General features: G+C 41.7%; 1 protein-coding gene across 3 annotated transcripts in view; it reads left to right on the top strand.

Moving 5' to 3' along the window:
• Positions 1-6,040: 6,040 nt before the first annotated feature.
• The window catches only part of WDR45B (WD repeat domain 45B), a 30,009-nt gene continuing 15,583 nt past the window's right edge, over positions 6,041-20,466 (top strand). The window contains exons 1-3 of one of the 3 annotated variants that reach the window (XM_073311254.1): positions 6,042-6,285; positions 17,030-17,104; positions 20,109-20,210. In XM_073311254.1, coding sequence (XP_073167355.1) covers positions 6,051-6,285; positions 17,030-17,104; positions 20,109-20,210 — 412 coding nt within the window. In that variant the 5' untranslated portion in view covers positions 6,042-6,050. Of the gene's footprint in view, positions 6,286-17,029; positions 17,105-20,108; positions 20,211-20,466 lie in introns of all 3 variants that reach the window. The other 2 variants (XM_073311252.1, XM_073311253.1) reach the window with 2 other exon arrangements.

The following is a 20,466-nucleotide window of genomic DNA, read 5'->3' as shown; positions in this document are numbered from 1 at the left end:
GCCTGTTCTTTATTCTTCAGTCGGTGGCTTGCCCTCCTTTTATGGCGAGGCTGTTTCATAGATCATGGGGATGCCCTTCTTACAGCATAATCTTCAAAAGTGGCATAAGAAATTTTGAAAAGCAGTATGAGTTAAATCCTCAGTTTGTGGGGAAAGGTGTCTAAGTGATGGAAATGGTGTGGCACCGTGTTCCTGGGCTCATTGACACGCAGAGGAGTGATAACACCAATTTCCAGCACCTTTGGTGAGAGTGGTATGTAGCTTCCCTGCAGTGTTTACAAGTGCCTCTGTTGAAATGTAATTTGGTAACATCTTGCAGTAGCAATAGTTCTGAATCATCATAGATGTCCCTACATCTCCATAGCAACAGATCACTAGTGGTGCAAGTCTATCAGGTACAAAATGCCAAGGCTATACTGGGATTCTAGCTCAGTAGGTTATGCACAACAAAAAGATTAATAAATGATAAGATGCAAATGTGTTAGAAGATCAGATGGTAACATTCAAGTACAGTGGGGCTCTGTTATAAAGATTAAATTGGGGGGTGATCACCCACCCTCTCTTTTTTTTGTTTTCTTTTTGGGAATCATTACTTCTGAATGATCCTTGCAGGTGAAGCCAGAAGCAGAGCATCCCAAAGCAGGCATGTGGATAGAAGCAAAGTCTCCATTTTGCAAAGGCAGAGCAAGTTCTGCTAGAACTCTTAGTACCAAAGCAGATCAGTTGGGTTATTATTAGCTCTGACTCTCCCTCAAGTTGGCATTCTTTACTTGTGGTCCAATAGTAAAAGTGTAAAATCTTCATTCTCTTAAAAACACCAAATTAATTTATAGTTGGATACTGAAACACTGCACCCCCTTCCATCTCTGCCCTGACTCCTCAGAATAAATAAGGGCTAAACAAACAAGCCCAAGAGGGAAGTGGAAAGTTTGGACTGTGAGATCATTTTCCAGAATAAGATTTGATATGTAAAGCCAAATGCCCTAAGCAAACCCTAAATGGTAAGCAGTACAACTGACTTATACTTGTATCTTTAATGGTGTGTTTATTTCAGGGGATCAGTTTAAAGCATTATCTGAATTGGTAATAGATCACTTATCTCTCATTGTAGTTTTTAATTACTGTACATAAACAATATGTGCTGTTGCATTCTTAAACTGTATATATCAACTTGTGATCAAAAAGATACTTTAAATATTTATAAAGTAGATGTTTTTAATATTGCTCTACTGGCTCAATTAAATTTGTTTCAAGAGAGTGCAAAAAAGCACTGACCTTATTGATATAGAAACAATGTGAAAAGCATGACCCTTTCTATGTTGGAGGGAAGGGAATGGCTTTTAATAATAGTGCTGTACATGTTCAAAGTGTTCTGCTGACTTTACTGCCACAATACCCTTGTGAGGTAGCTCGCTATTTTTTACTCATGGTACAGATAGAGAAAAAGAGTCAGGTTAAGGTCCACATTTTCCAAAGGGTCCATTAAATCTAAATATCCACAACTTGAGGTGTCTGATTTTTGAGAGATGCTGAGCACCTGCAACTGAAGTAAAAGATAGTGGAAGACACAGGTGCTCAACACCTCTGAAAATCATGATCTAGGTAGCTCAGACTGATCATTCAAATGTAGTGGATACATTTAAAAAGAAAATCCCTGGCCAAATTGATGTGACCAGTGTCACAAAGGAAATATGGCAGTGCTGGGCCTAGAACCAATTTTCTCAGCTTCCATACCTAATACAACAGGCTATCTTGTCTCAAATCAATAACAATCATCCACATTCTAAGACCTATTCCTGCTTCCAATAGGTTCACTGCTACTAGGTTCAAACTGCTCGCTAGATGTCCAAAACTATACTCTTTGAGCATGGTGTTATAGAAAAGTTCTACATAATTTAATAAGGATGGAACTGATAAGTACTGTAGAAATTATTTCATCTACACAATTTAACAGAAAATAACTTTTTCCTGAGGTGGATTTTTTTTTTTGAACCCTTCAATAAAACTCTATAGCGGAGATACAATTTTCAATTAAATGCTATAGGCGGGCAAAAAAAAAAGAAGAGAAATTCTCGTTTTTGATTACATTAGATGGTGGGGGGAAGCTAAATACTAGTGATGGCAGAATCCTGCCTCCACAAACTATCAAAGATAATTATTATTTTATGTAGTGGCATTTTTATTATGTAGTGTGCATGTCACTTTATAGACAACCTTTAAAAAAGTTCCTTGTCCCCAGAAGCTTACAGTCTGAATTTGTTGGAGAACATAATGAGAAATGATGACAGACCACAGAGGCTGGGGCGGGGGGGAACAGGTTATTTATAACATATTTTAATGTCTGCCACTAAAGATTTCTCAGCACTTTACAAACCCTGAGTAAGCCTTGCAACCCTATCAGGTAGGTTGTATTATAATCTCCATTTTACAAACTGTGGAACTGAGTCCCAAGAAGGTTAAGTAACATGCCTGCTCTAGATGGCACCAAGTCTGGGACAGAGGAACTCAGATCTCACAAAATTCCGTACTTTTGTTCTATACAAATTCTTTCCCTTCAACTATAAAGAAACTGTTTCCCAAAACATGGGTGACGAGAACTTTTTTGCTCACTCTTCATTTACTTAAAAAAAAAAAAAAAAGAAAAAGGAAAGATAAGATCCTGTTTGGTGAGAGGAAAAACATTGACTTGCTCAAGGGTGTGTCTGCAGTTGGATGCCAAAGAGAAAATTAGCCACAAAAGAGCAAAGTTCAGTTTTTGTTCTGTGGCAAACTTTATACTTGTCTTAATTATTCCAAAGAAAGGGTGTTTCCAGGACATTCAATATCCTTAGCTGTATGAGGTGTGTCTCTTTCCCTCTGCAAAGCTAGAGCGCTTAAGGAGAGGATTTCGCTATTGTTCCACCTCCCAACTGTAATTTCAAGGAGACAGGGTGTGCTGGCTAGTAGGCAGAGAGAGGTTCTTTGCTTCACAGTGCATGCTTATTCAAAAATGTATAAAATGCAACCAATGCAACTTTGCTGGGTGCCTGTATGATATTTAACATAGATAACTCTTAAAAACAAAAGACTTTTACCTAACCTCTCAAATTACATTACACACCAACTTATCCAACTTCATCCTACCCCAGAGACAAACATGAGGCTGAAAGACCTTACACCAGGCCATAAACACTAACAGACAGTTTGAGTAGTTGCTGGGTGGAGGGAAGAGGATACGGTGGTTGGGGGCCATCCACCGAGAACATCTTTTCCTTAGGGGATCTCAACAATGGCAATACACAGGGGGAGAGAGAGCCTCCCAAAGAGACAGGGCTCAAACCACACAGGATGTTGAAGATCAAAGCAGGCATCCTGAATTGCACTTGAAAATGAACAGGTAGTCAGTGCAGTTTTTAGAGAAATGGTGTAATAGATTTTCTGTATCTACCACCACCAAACCTGTAAGCAGTCCGATTCTGCATTAGTAGCTCTAGAATGGTCTGTAAGGAGAGGCCTACCATAGAGCACATTGTAAAGGAAGGGTCACAGATGATAAAAAGTTCTTTTTGGGATATCATGGGAAGCTGGGGGTCCAAAAGGCACTCCCTAAATGTGGACCTCTTGGGCAAATGGTAGCCAAAGCCTCTCGATAAGAGGGATGAAAATTCATCTCACTTCTCATGTTCCTGGTAAAGGCTTCCCTGGTACTGCAGAGTGCATACATTACACAGCAAGGGGGCTGATATGGCATAGCAAGAAAAGATACAAATAGGAGTGTATAAAATTAAATATGGGTCCTCAGGGTCAGATTTCTACTCTGCCTCTCTGTCAGTACAAAGGAATCATAAAGCCAGTGGATTTGGCCAGCTAAGAACTCCTGTGTATGGGACATTGTTGAGAAAAAGAGTATGTGGACAGAATGTCCCTGTGCTCAGGTGATCCCCAACTGGTATAATGGTCCTTTGTGGCTGCAGCCAACTGGCAGAATTTAGAGTGTAATCAATAAGGCCTGGGCCCTCACAGTGCATGACAAAGATAAAAATAAATCTTGCGTGGCCACTCATTCAGTAAGTACTGTTCATCCTGACTGCTGAATGAGGCTGAGTCCCTGTGGAAAAATTAGTACATGAGCATGTAAGTGTAAGACTACACAAGGAGACCACATGCCCATGCCACTTTGATTCTGGCATTGTCTAACTTTTGAGAGCTTGACTTTATAGTCTCAGGCCTTGACTCTTCAAAGACTCAGGTACATGCTTAATGTTATGGACTGTGAGCAGTCCCATTTTACACACAGTGGCTTTGTTTTGGGAATATTCAGTGCATAACATTAAGCATGTGCAAAAGTCATTGAAGGATCAGGGCCTTACTTAGTAACAGTATTTTCATTTTTTTTTGGGGGGTATGGAATAATAAATATACTGAGATCAGCCAAGCAAAACAGTGTTTTCCCTTCTTCCTCTTTTTAAATGTATTGCCCTGAACATCCTCAGCTGTAGCTATTTCAGCAGCAGACAGGTAGCTTGCATCCTCTGTAATACACACACAAAAACTCAATAGTAATAGCTAATAACAATAACAAAAAGCCAGGCAGTGGTTACAAAAGAATAATAAAATTGAAATAGGCAGTGATTGGCTGAAAGTGGTTAGAACAGTGTTAGACTGTTAGTGTTTTGTCTTTTTGTTTTCCCATCCTCATCCCCTTTCCCTCCTATTGTTTGTTATACTTCCTTGTTGCACCTTGTCTTAAACTAGATTACAAACTCTCTGAGGCAAGGATTGTGTCTTTTTATGTTTGTACATTGTCCAGCACTGTGGGATCCCTATCCTGAATGGGGTCTATGGGTTGTAACCTAAATAGAAAAATCATGGATGAAGTGAGCTGTAGCTCACGAAAGCTCATGCTCAAATAAATTGGTTAGTCTCTAAGGTGCCACAAGTCCTCCTTCTCTTTTTGAGAAAAAACAGTAGTAGTGAGGTCCACAGAGATTATAGGTCCCTGAATGTGATATTTTTTCTTGAGCGAAGGGAGGCAGTGTCACAACCTGCAGCCTCTGTGGGCTGGATCTCTTTATTAAAGATGAGTTTAGCTGCAGCAATCTGCTCCATTTCATATAAATTAAAGGTAACCCTTGAGGCTTCCATCCAAACTGCTAACATGGCTCTCATATGCAAAGTTTTGGTGTCCCTGTGGCTATATAGAAGGCTACGAAGAGCGTGATTTATTTGGCAGAAAGTTCAAGTGACCACTGTGCATTTAGTTATGACCGGCCAGGCGGTGGCACTCGGATCACAACGGGGTATTGCACACACAAACCTGTGTTAAGATACAGCCATTGTTCAGATCAAGATGGGTGATGATATATCGGTATCCGGGGCAGAGTTTGGATTGAGATGGGGCACAGCATGTTGGAGAGCTGTAGCAATACCCAGGGAGAGATGGGGATGTTCCATACCTGCCACCATTTGAATGGTGTAATCAGGGACATGAGGGGAGAAAAGGCCGGGCACCCCTTTGTACTCCACTGAAATGTGTTGAGCTGGCGAGCACTGAGAATAACACAACAGAAACAGAAAATTCCTGCCTTAGCCCAGCTTGCATGGGTGCTACACAGTGGACTTCTAGGTCCTCAATGCATACCCAGAGCCAGGCTCCACCTTCGCCAGCCCCATATGTGGGCCTCCCTCAAAGCAGCCCCAGAGGGAATCATAGAAGATTAGGGTTGGAAGAGGAGACCTCAGGAGGTCATCTAGCCCAACCCCCTGCTCAAAGCAGGACCCACCCCAACTAAATCAGAGCTTCCCTCTCGGTTGTGAGGGGAGATTCCTCAGGGGGTAGAAGACTCCCCAGGCCAGTCCCGGAGGGAAGGGGAGTAGATCCCCCATGACAGCCGCGGGACGGCAGCAGTGGCTCCCCCGTTCCAGCCCCGGGGGTGGGCACTGGATCCCCCATGCCAGCCCCGGGTCACCCTACCCCGGGAGGGGGCAGTGGATCCCACATACCCGTCGCGGGGGGTGAGCCTCCACGGGCGGCGGTTCGATTGCTCGGCGCTCCCCGGCCTGGCGGGTGGATGGTATCTGGCTCGGCGCGCGGCCTGACGGGGTCGGAAGCAGCCGCTGGCCTGCCTCTGTCCCTGCGCCTGCCCGCTGGCCGCGGGGAGTGTCGGCGTCCGGGCTCAGTCCGCCCGCGGCCGCGATGGTTTAAAGGCCTCGGGCCAGCTCCGCATCCGGCAGTAGCCATGAACCTGCTGCCGGCCAACCCGCACGGCAACGGGCTGCTGTACGCCGGCTTCAACCAGGACCACGGTGAGGGGGAGCGGGGAGCTGCGGCCGAATCAGGGGAAACGGCTGTGGGGGCAGCTTGGGAGTAGGTGGGGTTCCGGTGGGGTTTGTCTGGGGGTGGCGGGGCCTGGCGGGGAGTGTGGGGGTGGCGGGGGCCGCGGGGGCGGGGGGGGGCCTGGCTGGGAGTGTGGGGGTGGCGGGGGGCCGCGGGGGCGGGGGGGGCCTGGCTGGGAGTGTGGGGGTGGCGGGGAGTGTGGGGGTGGCGGGAGGGGCCTGGCTGGGAGTGTGGGGGTGGCGGGGGCCGCGGTGGCGGGGAGTGTGGGGGCGGCGGGGGGAGGGTGTCGTAATGGGGAGATATTCTATCCTTTTGTCCTCAAACCTTCCCTTTATTCCCTTCTCCAATTTTTTTTCCAACCAAACAAAAGTTTTGGGATAACACAGACTAGCCCCCCGGCTGGTGAGGGAGTGGGGCTCACCATGAGGCAAAGGGGAGTGTGACCTGTTGCGGGTTGGAGTGGGGCTGAAATGCCTCTCCAGGGCAGCCTGTGTGTGGCAGCATGTCCTCCTTGCTGCCTTGGTGACACCACACTGTGCTGTTTACCTGCGGCCCCAGGCACTGCCTTGACTTCTGACTAAATTCAGGGCCTGTGTGGCTTTACTCTGGGGCACCACAGCTGTAAATCTTCAAATCCTAAAGCAGGTTTGGGAAGTGGTTTGTGTTTTGGAGTGTGATTGTGGTTAACTCTTTTAGCTTAAGTGCTGTTAGGGAAATGAAATGTCAGAATTGGGACCAATTCATAATGTGGCTTCTGCAATAATCATGTTTAGAGATGCTTTCTGGCTTTTTATATACTAGGAAAAATCTGGTGCATAGTTCTATACATGGTAAGATCAGTGAAAGCTATCACACTGACAAAGTGCTAGCGTTTTTGCTACCATCTTGTTTACGCTACAGTTTCCACTCTCACTACTCCTGTTGGAGCATTATTTATCTAGGTTTTACCAGTGTAGATGCAGCTGTTGTGTCCCTTAAAGTAGAGAGAGATTTCTATATGGTGTTGGCAGTACCATGCCCTCATTTGTGTTTCTCTCAGCCATCAAGTCTGAGAAGAATGTGTTGGAGCCAAAGTCCGTGACCAGAATTTTCAAAAGTGGTTAGTGATTTTTTTTTTGGGTGCCCCTGCTTTTCAGTTAGCGGGTTCTTTGGCACTTTCTGAAAATCAGATTCCTTTTTATATTTAGGCACCTAAAAACACTAGTCACTGAAGTGAAAGATATTTAAGTTGTAACAGCTTCTTATGTGGCCTTAATTTTCTGTTTTAAAATAAGGGAGGTTCTCCTGAGATTTACTGGGGGAGTAATTTGCCAAATAGCATGTGTCACTTTAACACATTTTTATGTTGTACAAATTAGTGGTGGAGATTTGGTTGTGCTGTCTGATTTTTGTACTCTACATCATGCTTAAAAAGACACTGACAATATAAGTAGATCAATAATGTTTTATTCTATCTAATGATATGTAGAGCCCGTTGGGTGGGGAAAAAAAAACTAATTAAAGCTTCACGTCCTATGCTTGGCTCTCCGTTCTCAGGGAAACTGGGGGAGACTTTCTAAGGTACAAGTGAAAGTAAAGTGCCTAACTCTCTGACTTTTAATAGCAGCTAGGTGCATTGCTGCTCCTAATGCCTTTGAAAATCTCCTTCATAATCTGTTTCAAGAAACAGTGCACGTATGCCTAATCTTGCTGTCTCAATGTACGAAGTATCAGTCTTTTGAATAAGTGTCTTTTTCTTGTGTTGTGGGGGGGAAAAGATTTGTGGATGAGTACCAGAATTTTCTTCCAGAGTGCAAGGAAATAAGTCTTGTATCTTAAAACAAAGTTGTTAAATATTTCCTTTTTTTCCATTTGTAGCCATAGCAAATAAAGCTGATTTAATTTTTTTAATAAGTGAGAATGAATGTGAATTGTTCCGTGACACATATAATGTTTCACTGTCTTTGTAAGCAGTGTGGTGTGTGTGTGGTTTTTTTGTTTTTTAATGAAGCTGCACCTTTGAGGTGTTTGAGCTACCACGTTGGCTGGAAAAAAAACCTAAATTGATCTTAATACCTCCCCTGTCGTCATATCTCACATTTGAAATAGTGGTAAGTGTGGGCAACTTGGATTTTGGGTCCACAGTTTCAATCTGTGGATTCAAACATCGGAGATTAGCTCTGGTACTTGTTCTGCATATGTGACTACTAATGAGGAATATTGACTAGATATACCATCTTAACCTTAGAGACTAACCAATGTATTTGAGCATAAGCTTTCGTGAGCTACAGCTCACTACATCCGATGAAGTGAGCTGTAGCTCACGAAAGCTTATGCTCAAATAAATTGGTTAGTCTCTAAGGTGCCACAAGTACTCCTTTTCTTTTTGCGAATACAGACTAACACGGCTGCTACTCTGAAACCCATCTTAAGCTTGCACCCATTTGTGAGTGCTACAAGGTTTTGCCCATTGCAGCATCAGGTCCTCAGTTTAGAATAAATTTGTTGGTGCTGTGACTCCCATTGTTTTCAGAATGAAATGTATGCCAAACAGGGGTGTCATTTGCTATGGGACAAGAGGGGGCAGTTTAGCCTCCCCCAACTTTGAATGCTGTCATTAGGAAAGAAATAATTGCCTAGTACTGTAGTTATTCTTGATGATGCCAATTGGGACAAAGAATATTGTATATGCTGATGCAACTTTTTCCCCCACCTCTTGAATTTGTCTGAAATGACACCCCTGATGCTGAGCATTATTTAATTATGGTAGCATCCCAAAATGTACGAAGGAGTTGTACAGACTCTTAGGAAGATAGTCCCTGAGCTGAGGAGCTTACCTTAGCTGCGTTGTTAGGTACTTTTTCTAAGTAAACTGGCAACTTAAACAGTTCCCTAGTTATATAGACAAAGAAAGTGAGGGAGGTTCTGTTTGCAAGCTACTGTAACGCTTTCTCATTATAAATGGTATATATATATATACATTTAAAAAATAGCCTAACCAGTATGATACCTGATAGCATTTAGGATACAAAAGTACTTATCTTAGGGCTTGTCTACACTGACCACTCACAGTGCTGCAACTTTCTCACTCAGGGGTGTGCAAAAACATCCCCCTGAGCGCAGCAAGTTTCAGCATAGTAAAGTGCCAGTGTAGACAGTGCACCAGCGGTAGGAGCTACGCCCCTCATGGAGGTGTATGTTTTGTTTTGTTTTTTTAAGAACGCTGAGAGAGCTGTCTCCCAGCGCTCTGCTGTGACCACACCAGCCACGTTAAAGCTCTGCCACATAGACTAGTGTTGCCTGTGTAGACTAGCCATGTTAAAGCGTTGCCAGTGTAGACTAGCCCTTATTAGTTATTTTTCCTGGTTATTGTGAATGTAATTCTAAAAACAGTAGCTAGGAGGAAAACCTCACTACTTCCATTTTGCTACTAACTAAAAATAGAAATCTGAATCACTGGAGTGCTGAAACTTAGTGTGAGTGCCTGCATATAATTTTGCAATCACCTCATTTCTCAGTAACTCAAGAATAGCCAATCCACTACTCACAGGAAGATGGGAGGAATGATCTAATAGGGCTGGAAAAGACCTTAGTTCTATGACTGGCGTGTTTCATCTGAAGTATCAGAAACCCATATTTACCTTTTAAGCTTTGAGAAATATTACTATTTTTTTTATATAGGATGGTTTTTCATTGTCTTACAGAAAAGGTTAAGTGCTGTCAAGTACTTCACAACAAACTTTTTTGTCAAAGTTTTTATTAATTTAAAATTTGATATAATCTTAATTCTAGTCACTTCTGTAGTGTTTTCTGTCCAAGGATCTCAAAGCACTTCACAAAAATTACTGAACGAATGAAAGAAACCTCATAATAACCTTGTCTCCTAAGGAAGGAGTAATTTCACATACTGAGAGGGATTCCTCCCCCTTCACTCCCCCTGCCCCCTAGGTGTCATACTGCATATGACAGAGTTGGTAATGGAATCCAGAGATTATCTGTCAGTCCTGTGTTCAAGCTATTAGGCTGTTCTCCCTTTCTTGAGCCTGCCTAACAGCAAAACAAAATGTCTAGACCTCATGATGCAGAAATGACTTTGCAGCTGACCAGTTTTAGACAGTGTGTGCAGTCTTAGGTAATGTGCGCAGAGCAGAGGATGCTGTTGGACATCAATATAACACATCTATGTGTCCTCGATCCTAAAGTAAAAAGATTTCCTCTATGCAGCATGGCACTTCCAGGACAGGCATTTCAGCCCCTTCCAAGCCCTCCCTTTTTACTTTGGCACCACTGGGTCAATATGGGCAGATAGTACTCATTCCACCAATAATAGTCAAATTCAAGTTATAGTTGCAGATTAAACAACGTACTGCTTTTTTCTTTAAATAAGAAAAAGGATAAAAGTAAAGAAAATAATACTTACGCTTATAGATGCTGTGTAAAATTTTCAAAGGCACCTAAGTCCCATTGATTTTCTTCAATGAGACTTAAGCTTCTGAATGCCTAAGCCACTGTTGAAAATGGGACTTAGGCTCCTAAGTCACTTGGCATTGTCACAGGAATAAGAGCTACTGTAGGTTATGGAAACACAAGTTACAGAGTTGAAAGTGTAGTAGTGGTACCTCATGTCCGAGTCAATGTCTGTATCTTTTGTTTGGTCCATTCTTTCATCCGAAAGGTTCAGAGCAGGTTGTCATGTGAAGGAGAGATTGTCACCTTGCCTCCGTGGGTCACAACTGAGAATATCAAATTCAGGACAAGTTGCTGGAGAAAAGGGCAGACACACCCCAAAACTGGTGGTGGTTCTTCCATGAGATATACCAATCCAGCAACAAAAGTAAACTTCTGTCTTACCATACTGGCTATCAAGAAGTCAGAAATGCAGCCTCCTTAGGTATTCTGGTCCTGGATTCAACACCCAGATACTAGACTTAATGATGAGTGGTTTATTTAAAACCAATTTCCTCAAACAAAAGGCTTCTTCTGATCCTAAAGGACCAGACACATACCCAGGTCAATATATAACTCGGATCTTACCCAATAATCACACTGTTGCCAATCCTTTAGATATTAGATACTAAAGGTTTATTTATAAAAAGAAAGAAAGGTGAGAGTTAAAATTGGTTAAAGGAATCAGATACATACAATAATTGCAAAATTCTTGGATCAGGCTTATAGCAGTGGTGGAATAAACTGCTTGCTTGTTAAACTTCTCTCCTGCTCAAACCTCTGGACTATGAACTTAGAGTCCTCTTGTCTTGCATAGATTTCACTCTCAAGAAAAAAAAACCCAAAACCCTTAAATATGGAAGCTCATTTTTGTTTCCTTCCCTCTCCCACTCCAGCCACCTGTTGTATTGGTCTCTGAAAATATTCCTACACTGCAGCTTGGAGCATGCCTCCTAGCCCAGGCAGGCAGACTTACGCCAGCGTTGCTTGAGCTAGTGCACTGTAAATAGCAGTCTGGACATGGGCATCGGCTCAGACTAGCCACCCAAAGCCAAGCCCGTCTGAGCTCTGGTGGCTAGCCTGAGCTGCTGCCCATGCTGCAATGTCCACACTGCTATTTTTAGTGTGCTAGGCCAAGCAAAGCTAGTGGGAGTCTGTCTACCGGGGCTGGGAAGCACACCCCCAGCTGCAAGTAAACATACCCTAAGTATATTGTGTTCAGTTAAGTTTCCTGGGAATCTCTGAGCTTTCCTTCTAGTTCCCTTACCTTGGGGAGTCTGCCTTTGTAGAAAACATGCAGTGGCATTATAGCAAATTTTAATGTCTGCTAACATAGTCTATTCGGGTTTGTCATAAAATGTTGGTCCTTCACTAATATTAAGGCAAAATTTAAATTTTTTTTAGTATCTAACAGGTTTTTTTTAAAGCATTACTTTACCACCACAGTATACTGGAAATATATCAATCATTCTGTAGAGAACCTCTCATAGAAAGGAAATGTAATTTGAAAAAATAGTCTCCAAGAAATATCAGCTCTCATCCAGAACTATATCATCACCATACCATGCTTGCCATTACCTTGGAAAGATAATTTCTCCCTTATGGGGGAAAAAGCTACAGAGCCTTAGTTATAAGGTTTGTCAGATAACTTATCAATTTATTAACTCCATAGTTGCAGCTCATGGAATACTATAGCCATTTGCTTTATCAGCTCAATGTATGCTGCAAATCAATGACACATGGCAAAATGAAGCTGTGGCTCTAGCTTGACTATAAGCCTCTCAGTTCAACACCATTAAAGTATCTTCCTCAGACATTCTTGTCAACTGCTAGAAATGGCCCACCTTGATTATCACTACAAAAGTCCCCTCCCCCCCCCCCCCCCCGCTCTCCTGCTGGTAATAGCTCACCTTAAGTGATCACTCTTGTTACAGTGTGTATGGTAACACCCATTGTTTCATGTTTTCTGTGTGTATAAATCTCTCCACTGTATGTTCCACTGAATGCATCCGATGAAGTGAGCTGTAGCTCACAAAAGCTTATGCTCAAATAAATTGGTTAGTCTCTAAGGTGCCACAAGTACTCCTTTTCTTTTTGCGAATACAGACTAACACGGCTGCTACTCTGAAACCTTTAATATTATAGTTAGTGAAAAGACTTTCTTGATTGGTAATATTCACCATTTGGCCTCTTCCATGTGTATACACTCTCAGACATATGGAACTTTTTTAGAAACTGGGTCAAGCAGAAATCTCAAAGCCCAGCTTGAAGTTGTGCTCTACAAACCAGTACATCAGTGCCTTTGAAGAAAATCATTGGTCTTTCTTTTCTATTCTTGGGAGATGACTTTTGTAGTACTGAAAGCAGATGTAAAGGTAGCTGCTTGTGTTGCCCCGGGAGTCTGCTGGCAATGAGTGCCTGCCAAATAGGAGTGACACTGTACCTACTGAAAATCAGTGGCAAAGCACCTGTTGACAACAATGGGAGGAGCAGTGCACCTGTTGTAATTGTTGCTTTCTGTGAGCTCAGTCAGCAGGAATCCTATGGATGCTCCAAAACTTGCATCCTGTGCATGGTATAATGGCTCCCCTCCAACTAATCAAGCTGGTGTATGGTCATATTTGAGAAGAAACTATCTCTTACAGTAAGATGGCAGTAAAACCTAGGAAAAGAGAAGGAATACCCTAAAAATCCAGTGATTTAACCATTCAAATTTTTCAGCACAAACTTCTAATGTTCACTACCTCCTTTCCCTCAACCATTTTTGTTGACCTGCACTTAAACAGCTTAATAGGCTATTGGGTTACTTTAAAATTCTGGCAGTATTTCAGCCCCTTGTGAGAGGGGAGGGATTTCTCCATATATCAAGTACTATCTTGACTGCTGACCTGGAAGGTTCATGCATACAAATGCAGGATGCTGCCAATCCTCAACAAATTATTTTCCTGAAATTGATGATTTGCTGATGCAAGCTAGTTAAAATTTCAGGAAAAACAAAAATGTTGAATCCATTTGTTTTTCAGTGATTGTGCCATATCAGCCATGCTTATCTTAAAATTATCTGTAAAATTATTCCAGTATATAGTTGATAATCCATAGTCAAAAGATTCTGAATATCCTTGGTGCCATGCAGATGCTTCACCGCATATATTTATGTGGCATAATTTAAAGTAGTGTTTCTCAACCTTTTTGGTACTAGGGACTGGCTTGCTGCCTTCCTGAACTATGTCAGGGAGATCTCATGGTCTAGTGACAGTTCATGGACCAATCATTAGGAAACACCAATCGAGAGTACCCAATATAATCATTTTGGGGATATGTCGCTTCATTAATTGTAAGATTTCCATAATAAACATATGTACTTTATTTATAATAAAATCATAAGATGTCTGCTTGCTATTAAGGGTTTACAAAGAGAAAAATATGCAGTCTGAACCTTCTTTTCAGGCTGTCTGTCTGCCATTTAGCTGCAGAACAACCAAGTTATTTTGACATGCAGGAACAATTGGACATAGGGATCTGAGCAAATAGTTTGGCAAGATGAAGAAGGAAAGTGCGAAGTGAGGTTTTTATTAATAGTTTTGTAGATATTAATTTGGGGTTTATAACTCGGAGCCCAACAAGACCCTGGTTTTTATTATTTTAGAGTAGATGTTTGACATTACCCAGGGTGCAATCTGTTGAACAGCAGTTTCCTGTCAATTCTACAACCTGGGGTGCCTTTTACACTGCTTTGCTGTGAGAGCAACTACCTGGTCTATGCTCACACCACCTCCAGCATGTAAATTACTCCCAGCTATATTGTGTGAGTGCTGTGGCCAGGTACTCTTGAATTATGCTGCAGAGTAACACCAGCAAATTCCCAGGCCAACATTCTCAACTGAGACTTTCCCTCAGAAATGCATGTCTTGTGTTGCCCAGGACAGGGCTGGACACCAGAAGCTCATATAAATCTGTCAATTTATTAATAGAAAATACAGGATTTGTGCATATCTCAAATGGAGTTTCCCAAACACTTCAATCCAAGCACACTGGTTTAGATAAAACAAATTTCTGAACTACAGAAAGATTTGAAGTGATTACAAGTAATGAGGCTTAAAAGTCATAGCTTGTTGCATTTTACCTTTTATTTCCTTGTAACCAATTAAGTGCATTTAAAACAGTCTCTCTCACCACATAATTCAGCAGTCTTACTGGCTGAATTCCTTTCATACAGGATCCCTCCCTCAGTCCTAGGCTTTTTCTTTGTTTCTCAGGTGTTGTGGCTGCTGTGGGTAGAGAGAAAGGGAGGAATATTTTGGGGCATCTGTTCTCCTTCTTACACCTTTTCCTCTTCTTTGAGAACTCTCTCAAGCTGGGGTTCAGGAGACCTAGTCTGTGGGGATAGGAACCTCCAACTGTTTCTTTGCCAAGATGTAAATTTCTCACTCATACCCTTTTTCCTGCCAAAGAATGGTCACTTAACCAGGTGATGGTCCATTTGATTTAGTTGACACCTGGTTGAGGCATCAGTTTGACTTTTGTCTCTGAGGAACTGGTCTGTGGCTGTGTCCCCAGATTTGGAATATGTCTTAGGGCTTGTCTACACTACAGGTTATGTCAACATAATTTGTCACTCAGGGGTGTGAATAAGCCACCCCACGGGTGACCTAAGTTACACTGACATAAGCGCTAGTGAGGACAGTGCTTGTTGGTGGGAGAGCTTCTCTTGCCAATGTAGCTACCATCTCTTGCGAGGTGGTTTTATTATGCCAATAGGAGAGCTCTCACATGTTGGCATAGAGTGTCATTGCCAGACATACAGCTGCACTGTAGCACTTCTAGTGTAGACTAGCCCTTACTAACATCATACAGTAGAATCTTATAACTTTACATATAACGTTGCCACACACATTACTAGGACAATAAAGATCAGCAAATCATGAGTTTTCAGATGATGCAGTACTGGCATATTTTGTAAAAATGTATCATCTTGAAAAAGGGGTGGACATAGAGATGGGGAGTGTCACAATGTTCCTTATGGATACACACTAACACACACATTCTCAACTTTTGTATTAAAGGTTGTTTAAAAAATTTCAGATCATTGCATAGGAAAATCAAACTTGTTCCAATTATTTTGTGCCCTTGAATCTCAAAGTTCTTTATGAATTTTGGTATGCCACTTGTAAATTATTGTTTGTGCTGTTGTAGTTGGGTTGGGCCCACGATACAAGAGACAAGGTGGGTAAAGTAATATATTTTATTGAACCAGCTTCTCTTGGTGAAAGACCAGCTTTTGAGCTACCCAGAGCTCTTCTCACCCACCTTGTCTCACTTTTAAATTGTGTATTTGTTTTATCAAGTTTTTTTCTGTAACAATCTCTCTGCATGCACAATAATTAGAATCTCTGGATGCTTGTTAATGGCTTCTATGTGTTCTGCCATTTGTCCAATACTGGCAGATAGTATGACTCACTACTTGTGATAAGTAGAATCATTAGTATTTACTAACGTAAATCAAATAAAACAGCAGAAGAACTCACTCTGGGAGTATGAAGGAATCCATTTAAAAGTCATTCTCTTCCCTTCTTCCCCCGCCTCCTCCCCGCCCCAATCTAAGAGATCTGCATAACCCAATTCTGGGCTTCAGCTTAAAAAAAAATTGGTCAGAGCTGTAAAATCTCTGTATATTCAAAACTCTTTAGTTTATAAGTTCCGTTGCTTGAGTTGCTCTAGTTCCCCACAGTTAAGTGGACCTGATGGACTTCCAAGTTGCACTGTGCTATCCTGCATTCCACTATCAGAGTGTGATAGATAAAGAACTATTCTCACCTATTTCAGGAACGAACCTGTTAGATAACATAGTAAAGTTTTAATTAGTAATCTGAATATTTGAACTAGGACTCCTTTTTTAGTACATGAAGTGAATATAGGGGTTTTCTGTGCTAGCTGTTACTGGGGAGTGTAAGTTTCAGTAAGAATACACCAAAACTGATTTCCTTCTCCCTGGTATTGACTCATGATCAAACTGCCTCCTATGTGATACAGTATCTCCTTTCCTTCCATTGTTTCTTCACCACCTGTTTAAACAGAACACCAGGGACTTCCAACATTGAAACAAAGTGGAAAAAACAACTTTGCACTGTTTCCACTCTTTCTATTTTAAACTAAAGACGCAACATTCTTCTTGAAATAAATTTCATTGACATTAAAGCTCTTGAATAGTGACCCCCCCCCAGCCCTCCCACTTGTTCTATTTTGCCTGTATTACATAATTAATGCATATTTTTCCATTTTGTGTTTTAGGATGCTTTGCATGTGGAATGGAAAATGGATTCAGAGTTTATAATGCAGATCCTCTCAAAGAAAAAGAGAAACAAGGTGTGAGATGCTTTCTCATTTTTCAGCTCACTTCATCGGGTGCAACTGTAGCTCACGAAAGCTTATGCTCAAATAAATTGGTTAGTCTCTAAAGTGCCACAAGTACTCCTTTTCTTTTTGCGAATACAGACTAACACGGCTGCTACTCTGAAACCTGTCATTTTTCTATGCTAGCTCTGTTTTGAAAGTCCAGCCTACATGTCTTCTCCACAGGGCTCTTGCCTGGGTTACTTTCTTCCTGCATTGAGCCCTTGTCCAATGACTTTCCTTCCAGCCAAGGAGGGCTCCACTGGCTCCACAGCGAGTCTCAGTCATGTGTCTTCTAGATCAGCAATTTAACTTCTGGTAATCCTCTACTGCCTGAGCTAACAGACTCAGGTGTGTGATCTTGAAGCTAGTATCAGACTGAAACCTCTGTGGACTGGTCACTAGAGGGGGTGAGCAACACATTGTAAGTGTGAAAGAACTGGGGTAGCTCTCTAAAGTCACAGGTTAAACAAGTTGTGGTGTGTTTTATAAGGGAGAGCACCACATCAAGTGGCTAGAGGATTAGGCTGTAATCTGTACTGGGCTTTTTCTGCCTGATACTGTCATGTAAAAACTGCTTTGGTGGTTGTTAAAGCCTATATACAGTTTTTGCTCAACAATAAGACTTGACAGAAACTTAGCGAAAACCATTCTTCTAACCAGTGGAGGGAGCCAGACTGCATCTGTTCTGAGAGGAATGGCAGTGTTTTCTGTACCTCAGATATAACCCTTTCTCTCCCTTTGACTACCAGTGAGGCCTCTGGGGTTTCCTAACAGCCTCACTGCTTTTCCAGTCCTCCTTTCTTAAGCGTTTTCTTCTAACTTAAAGTGTGTGGAGGTCTCTGATTCCAGTCCGTACATCCTTTAGTTGCCATAAGAGGGATGTAGCTCCTCCTAACTGCTAGTGATGTCTATCTTTAATCTCATCCCTGCTGAGTATACTCCTACCATTCCTATTTTGCTTCCCATCCCTCAGGTTCTGTGTTCTTTAATCTGTCGCGTCCCTAACCTTTCTGATCCCACTCCTCTTTCTGCTCCTTCTGGAATTCCAGCTCTGCCTTCAGAAAGCTCATTGTCATTCATGACTTTCTAACTACTTAAACTCCATTTCCTCTCTTCCTCTGAAACCTGGATGTCTGCTTCTCATTTGTGTTTTGTCTGAGACTCACTTCCAAAGGAGAGGTCTCTTTCCTAAACCTCCTGTCATGAAGGCCTTGTTGGTGGCACATGCTCCTCCACATCTATCTGTAAATTTGAATTGTATATAATCCAACACTGTTTTCACACTGCCCTCAAGCATAGTGGCTGTCATAACTTTACATTAAACATAGACAGCACCATCACTCTGGTTTCCTGGTATCTGAGTCAGAGAGAGACTTGGTTAAAAAGCAGCTGACTGAAGCTTAATCTGTGCAAGACAGAAGTGATGCTCATATTATTGGGGGGTAACTGTCTAAAACCATAATGTTAGGGCACTTGTCCACTGACCATCAGTGTAATGCTGGACTAAAGTGTCCTTCTGGACTTCTAATCTTGGATACCCAAATGGCGCTTTTAGCTAAAAGTTCCTTCCCATTGGACCAAAGCATTCATTATTTCCTAGTCCAGATAGTTCACTGCTACTTGGGGATGGAAGTGAACGCATGAAGAAGCTCCAGATGGATGTGCATGTGTTTGGTTCATCTTCAGAGCAAAACAGATTGAGCACATTCCCCCTCAACCCCATTTTTCTGCATGCTGTACTGGCTACCTGTCCAATACCAGATCCAGGTCAAGATCCTGATCTACTGTGCCCTGCCCAAGAGAACTTACTTACACACTCTAAAAGAAGTACATACCCTACCATATGCCAAGTTATGTTTCTCAGTTTACTTGAATTGAGGTGCTTATAGCACTGTTAATACTAACCAGAGCTTTGTACTTAATTGCAGAGACTGGAGCCAATAAAATTAGTAGTTTTGAAAATGATTATTGGGGTGGAAGGGGACTGAACTTTGACTGGCTGCCCTACAGCTATGGAACTTTCCTCCACCAGATATTGGTGACCATAGAGCTCACTGTGCAGAGTGAGATTTAAGAACAGCTCTATTTTGCCCCTGAAGACTGTATGGAAGGATGGTAGAATTTGAGAACCAAAAAGTGAAACTGACTAGAATACACTTTTACTTTTGCTTAATTTAATTGCATAAACGGAGAGGAAAATCAAAAAAGTAAATGGCATAAAATAGTGACAAGTGCCTCTACCCTTTTCTCTTGCAACTCTCCCATCACATCTGATGCTAGCTTTGATATCTCTTCATCTCCTCTGCTTTTTTCAATACTGCCCATAAACATGGCATGCCTACCTAATCTGTATTCACTAGCCACTTTCTCTCTCAAAATCCTTCCTAAAAACCCTCTTCTTTCTTGTTGCCTGCAAGAAGTGTTAACATACCATAAAAGAGAAATTAATTTTAATAGGATCATTGATATATACATACCATAAATGAGTAACTTCTTGTTTTCCATTTTAAAAAGTATACTTCAGTATTTGTGTGTGGGGGGGGAATTGTACTTTTTTGCAATCATAAACAACTTTGAATATCTAAGTATCCTGTGTTGTATAGTGTTTGTTTTTTTTTAAATGTAACTTGTGGTCTCTGCTGAAAAAGCTGTTAATTGTAGCTAAGAGTAATCACTCTTCTTTGGATTCTCTTAATATCCAGATGGGGACAGGAGGAGATCTGCACACAGTATCTTTCCATAGTGTAGATAACTGAGAGTAGCCGTAGTCATATACTGAAGCATTTTCTTGTGGCAATGCAGTAAAAGGCCTCTTAACATGGGCTTGACCTCGGTGGTATTTTGCACTTCTGTAGTAAATCCTAAAATGTCACACTTTCTGTAAAGAAGAAAATGTTCCAATGCTATCTAAGACCCATTTTGCTGTGAAATTAAGTGCTGAGTATATTTACAAATTTCATTTTTTGTTTTACAGAATTTCTAGAAGGAGGCATTGGCCATGTTGAAATGTTATTTCGGTGCAACTATTTAGCATTAGTTGGTGGAGGAAAAAAGCCAAAATATCCACCTAACAAAGGTACAGTGTTGAGCACTAAGGAACAGATTTCATAAATGTGTTTCTGGCATCCAACAGACCGCAAACTAAATTTTTTTTATAGAATCCAGAAAGTCTGTGTGTAGTCTTTGTGTTGCAACCTGCCTAAAATTCTTTTAGTATTTTAAGTTCAAGGAAGATATGTATCTTCCTCTTAAGCCATTGGGCATTATGCCTGCTCATGAATTTGACCCCAGACTCTCTATCTCTACTTCTGTCATGCTTGTTTTGGAATATC

Source organism: Lepidochelys kempii, chromosome 14 (genome assembly GCF_965140265.1).
Source record: "Lepidochelys kempii isolate rLepKem1 chromosome 14, rLepKem1.hap2, whole genome shotgun sequence".
NCBI lineage: Eukaryota > Metazoa > Chordata > Testudines > Cheloniidae > Lepidochelys > Lepidochelys kempii.
Note: the sequence above shows the minus strand (reverse complement) of the source record. Positions and strands in the feature narration are given on the sequence as shown.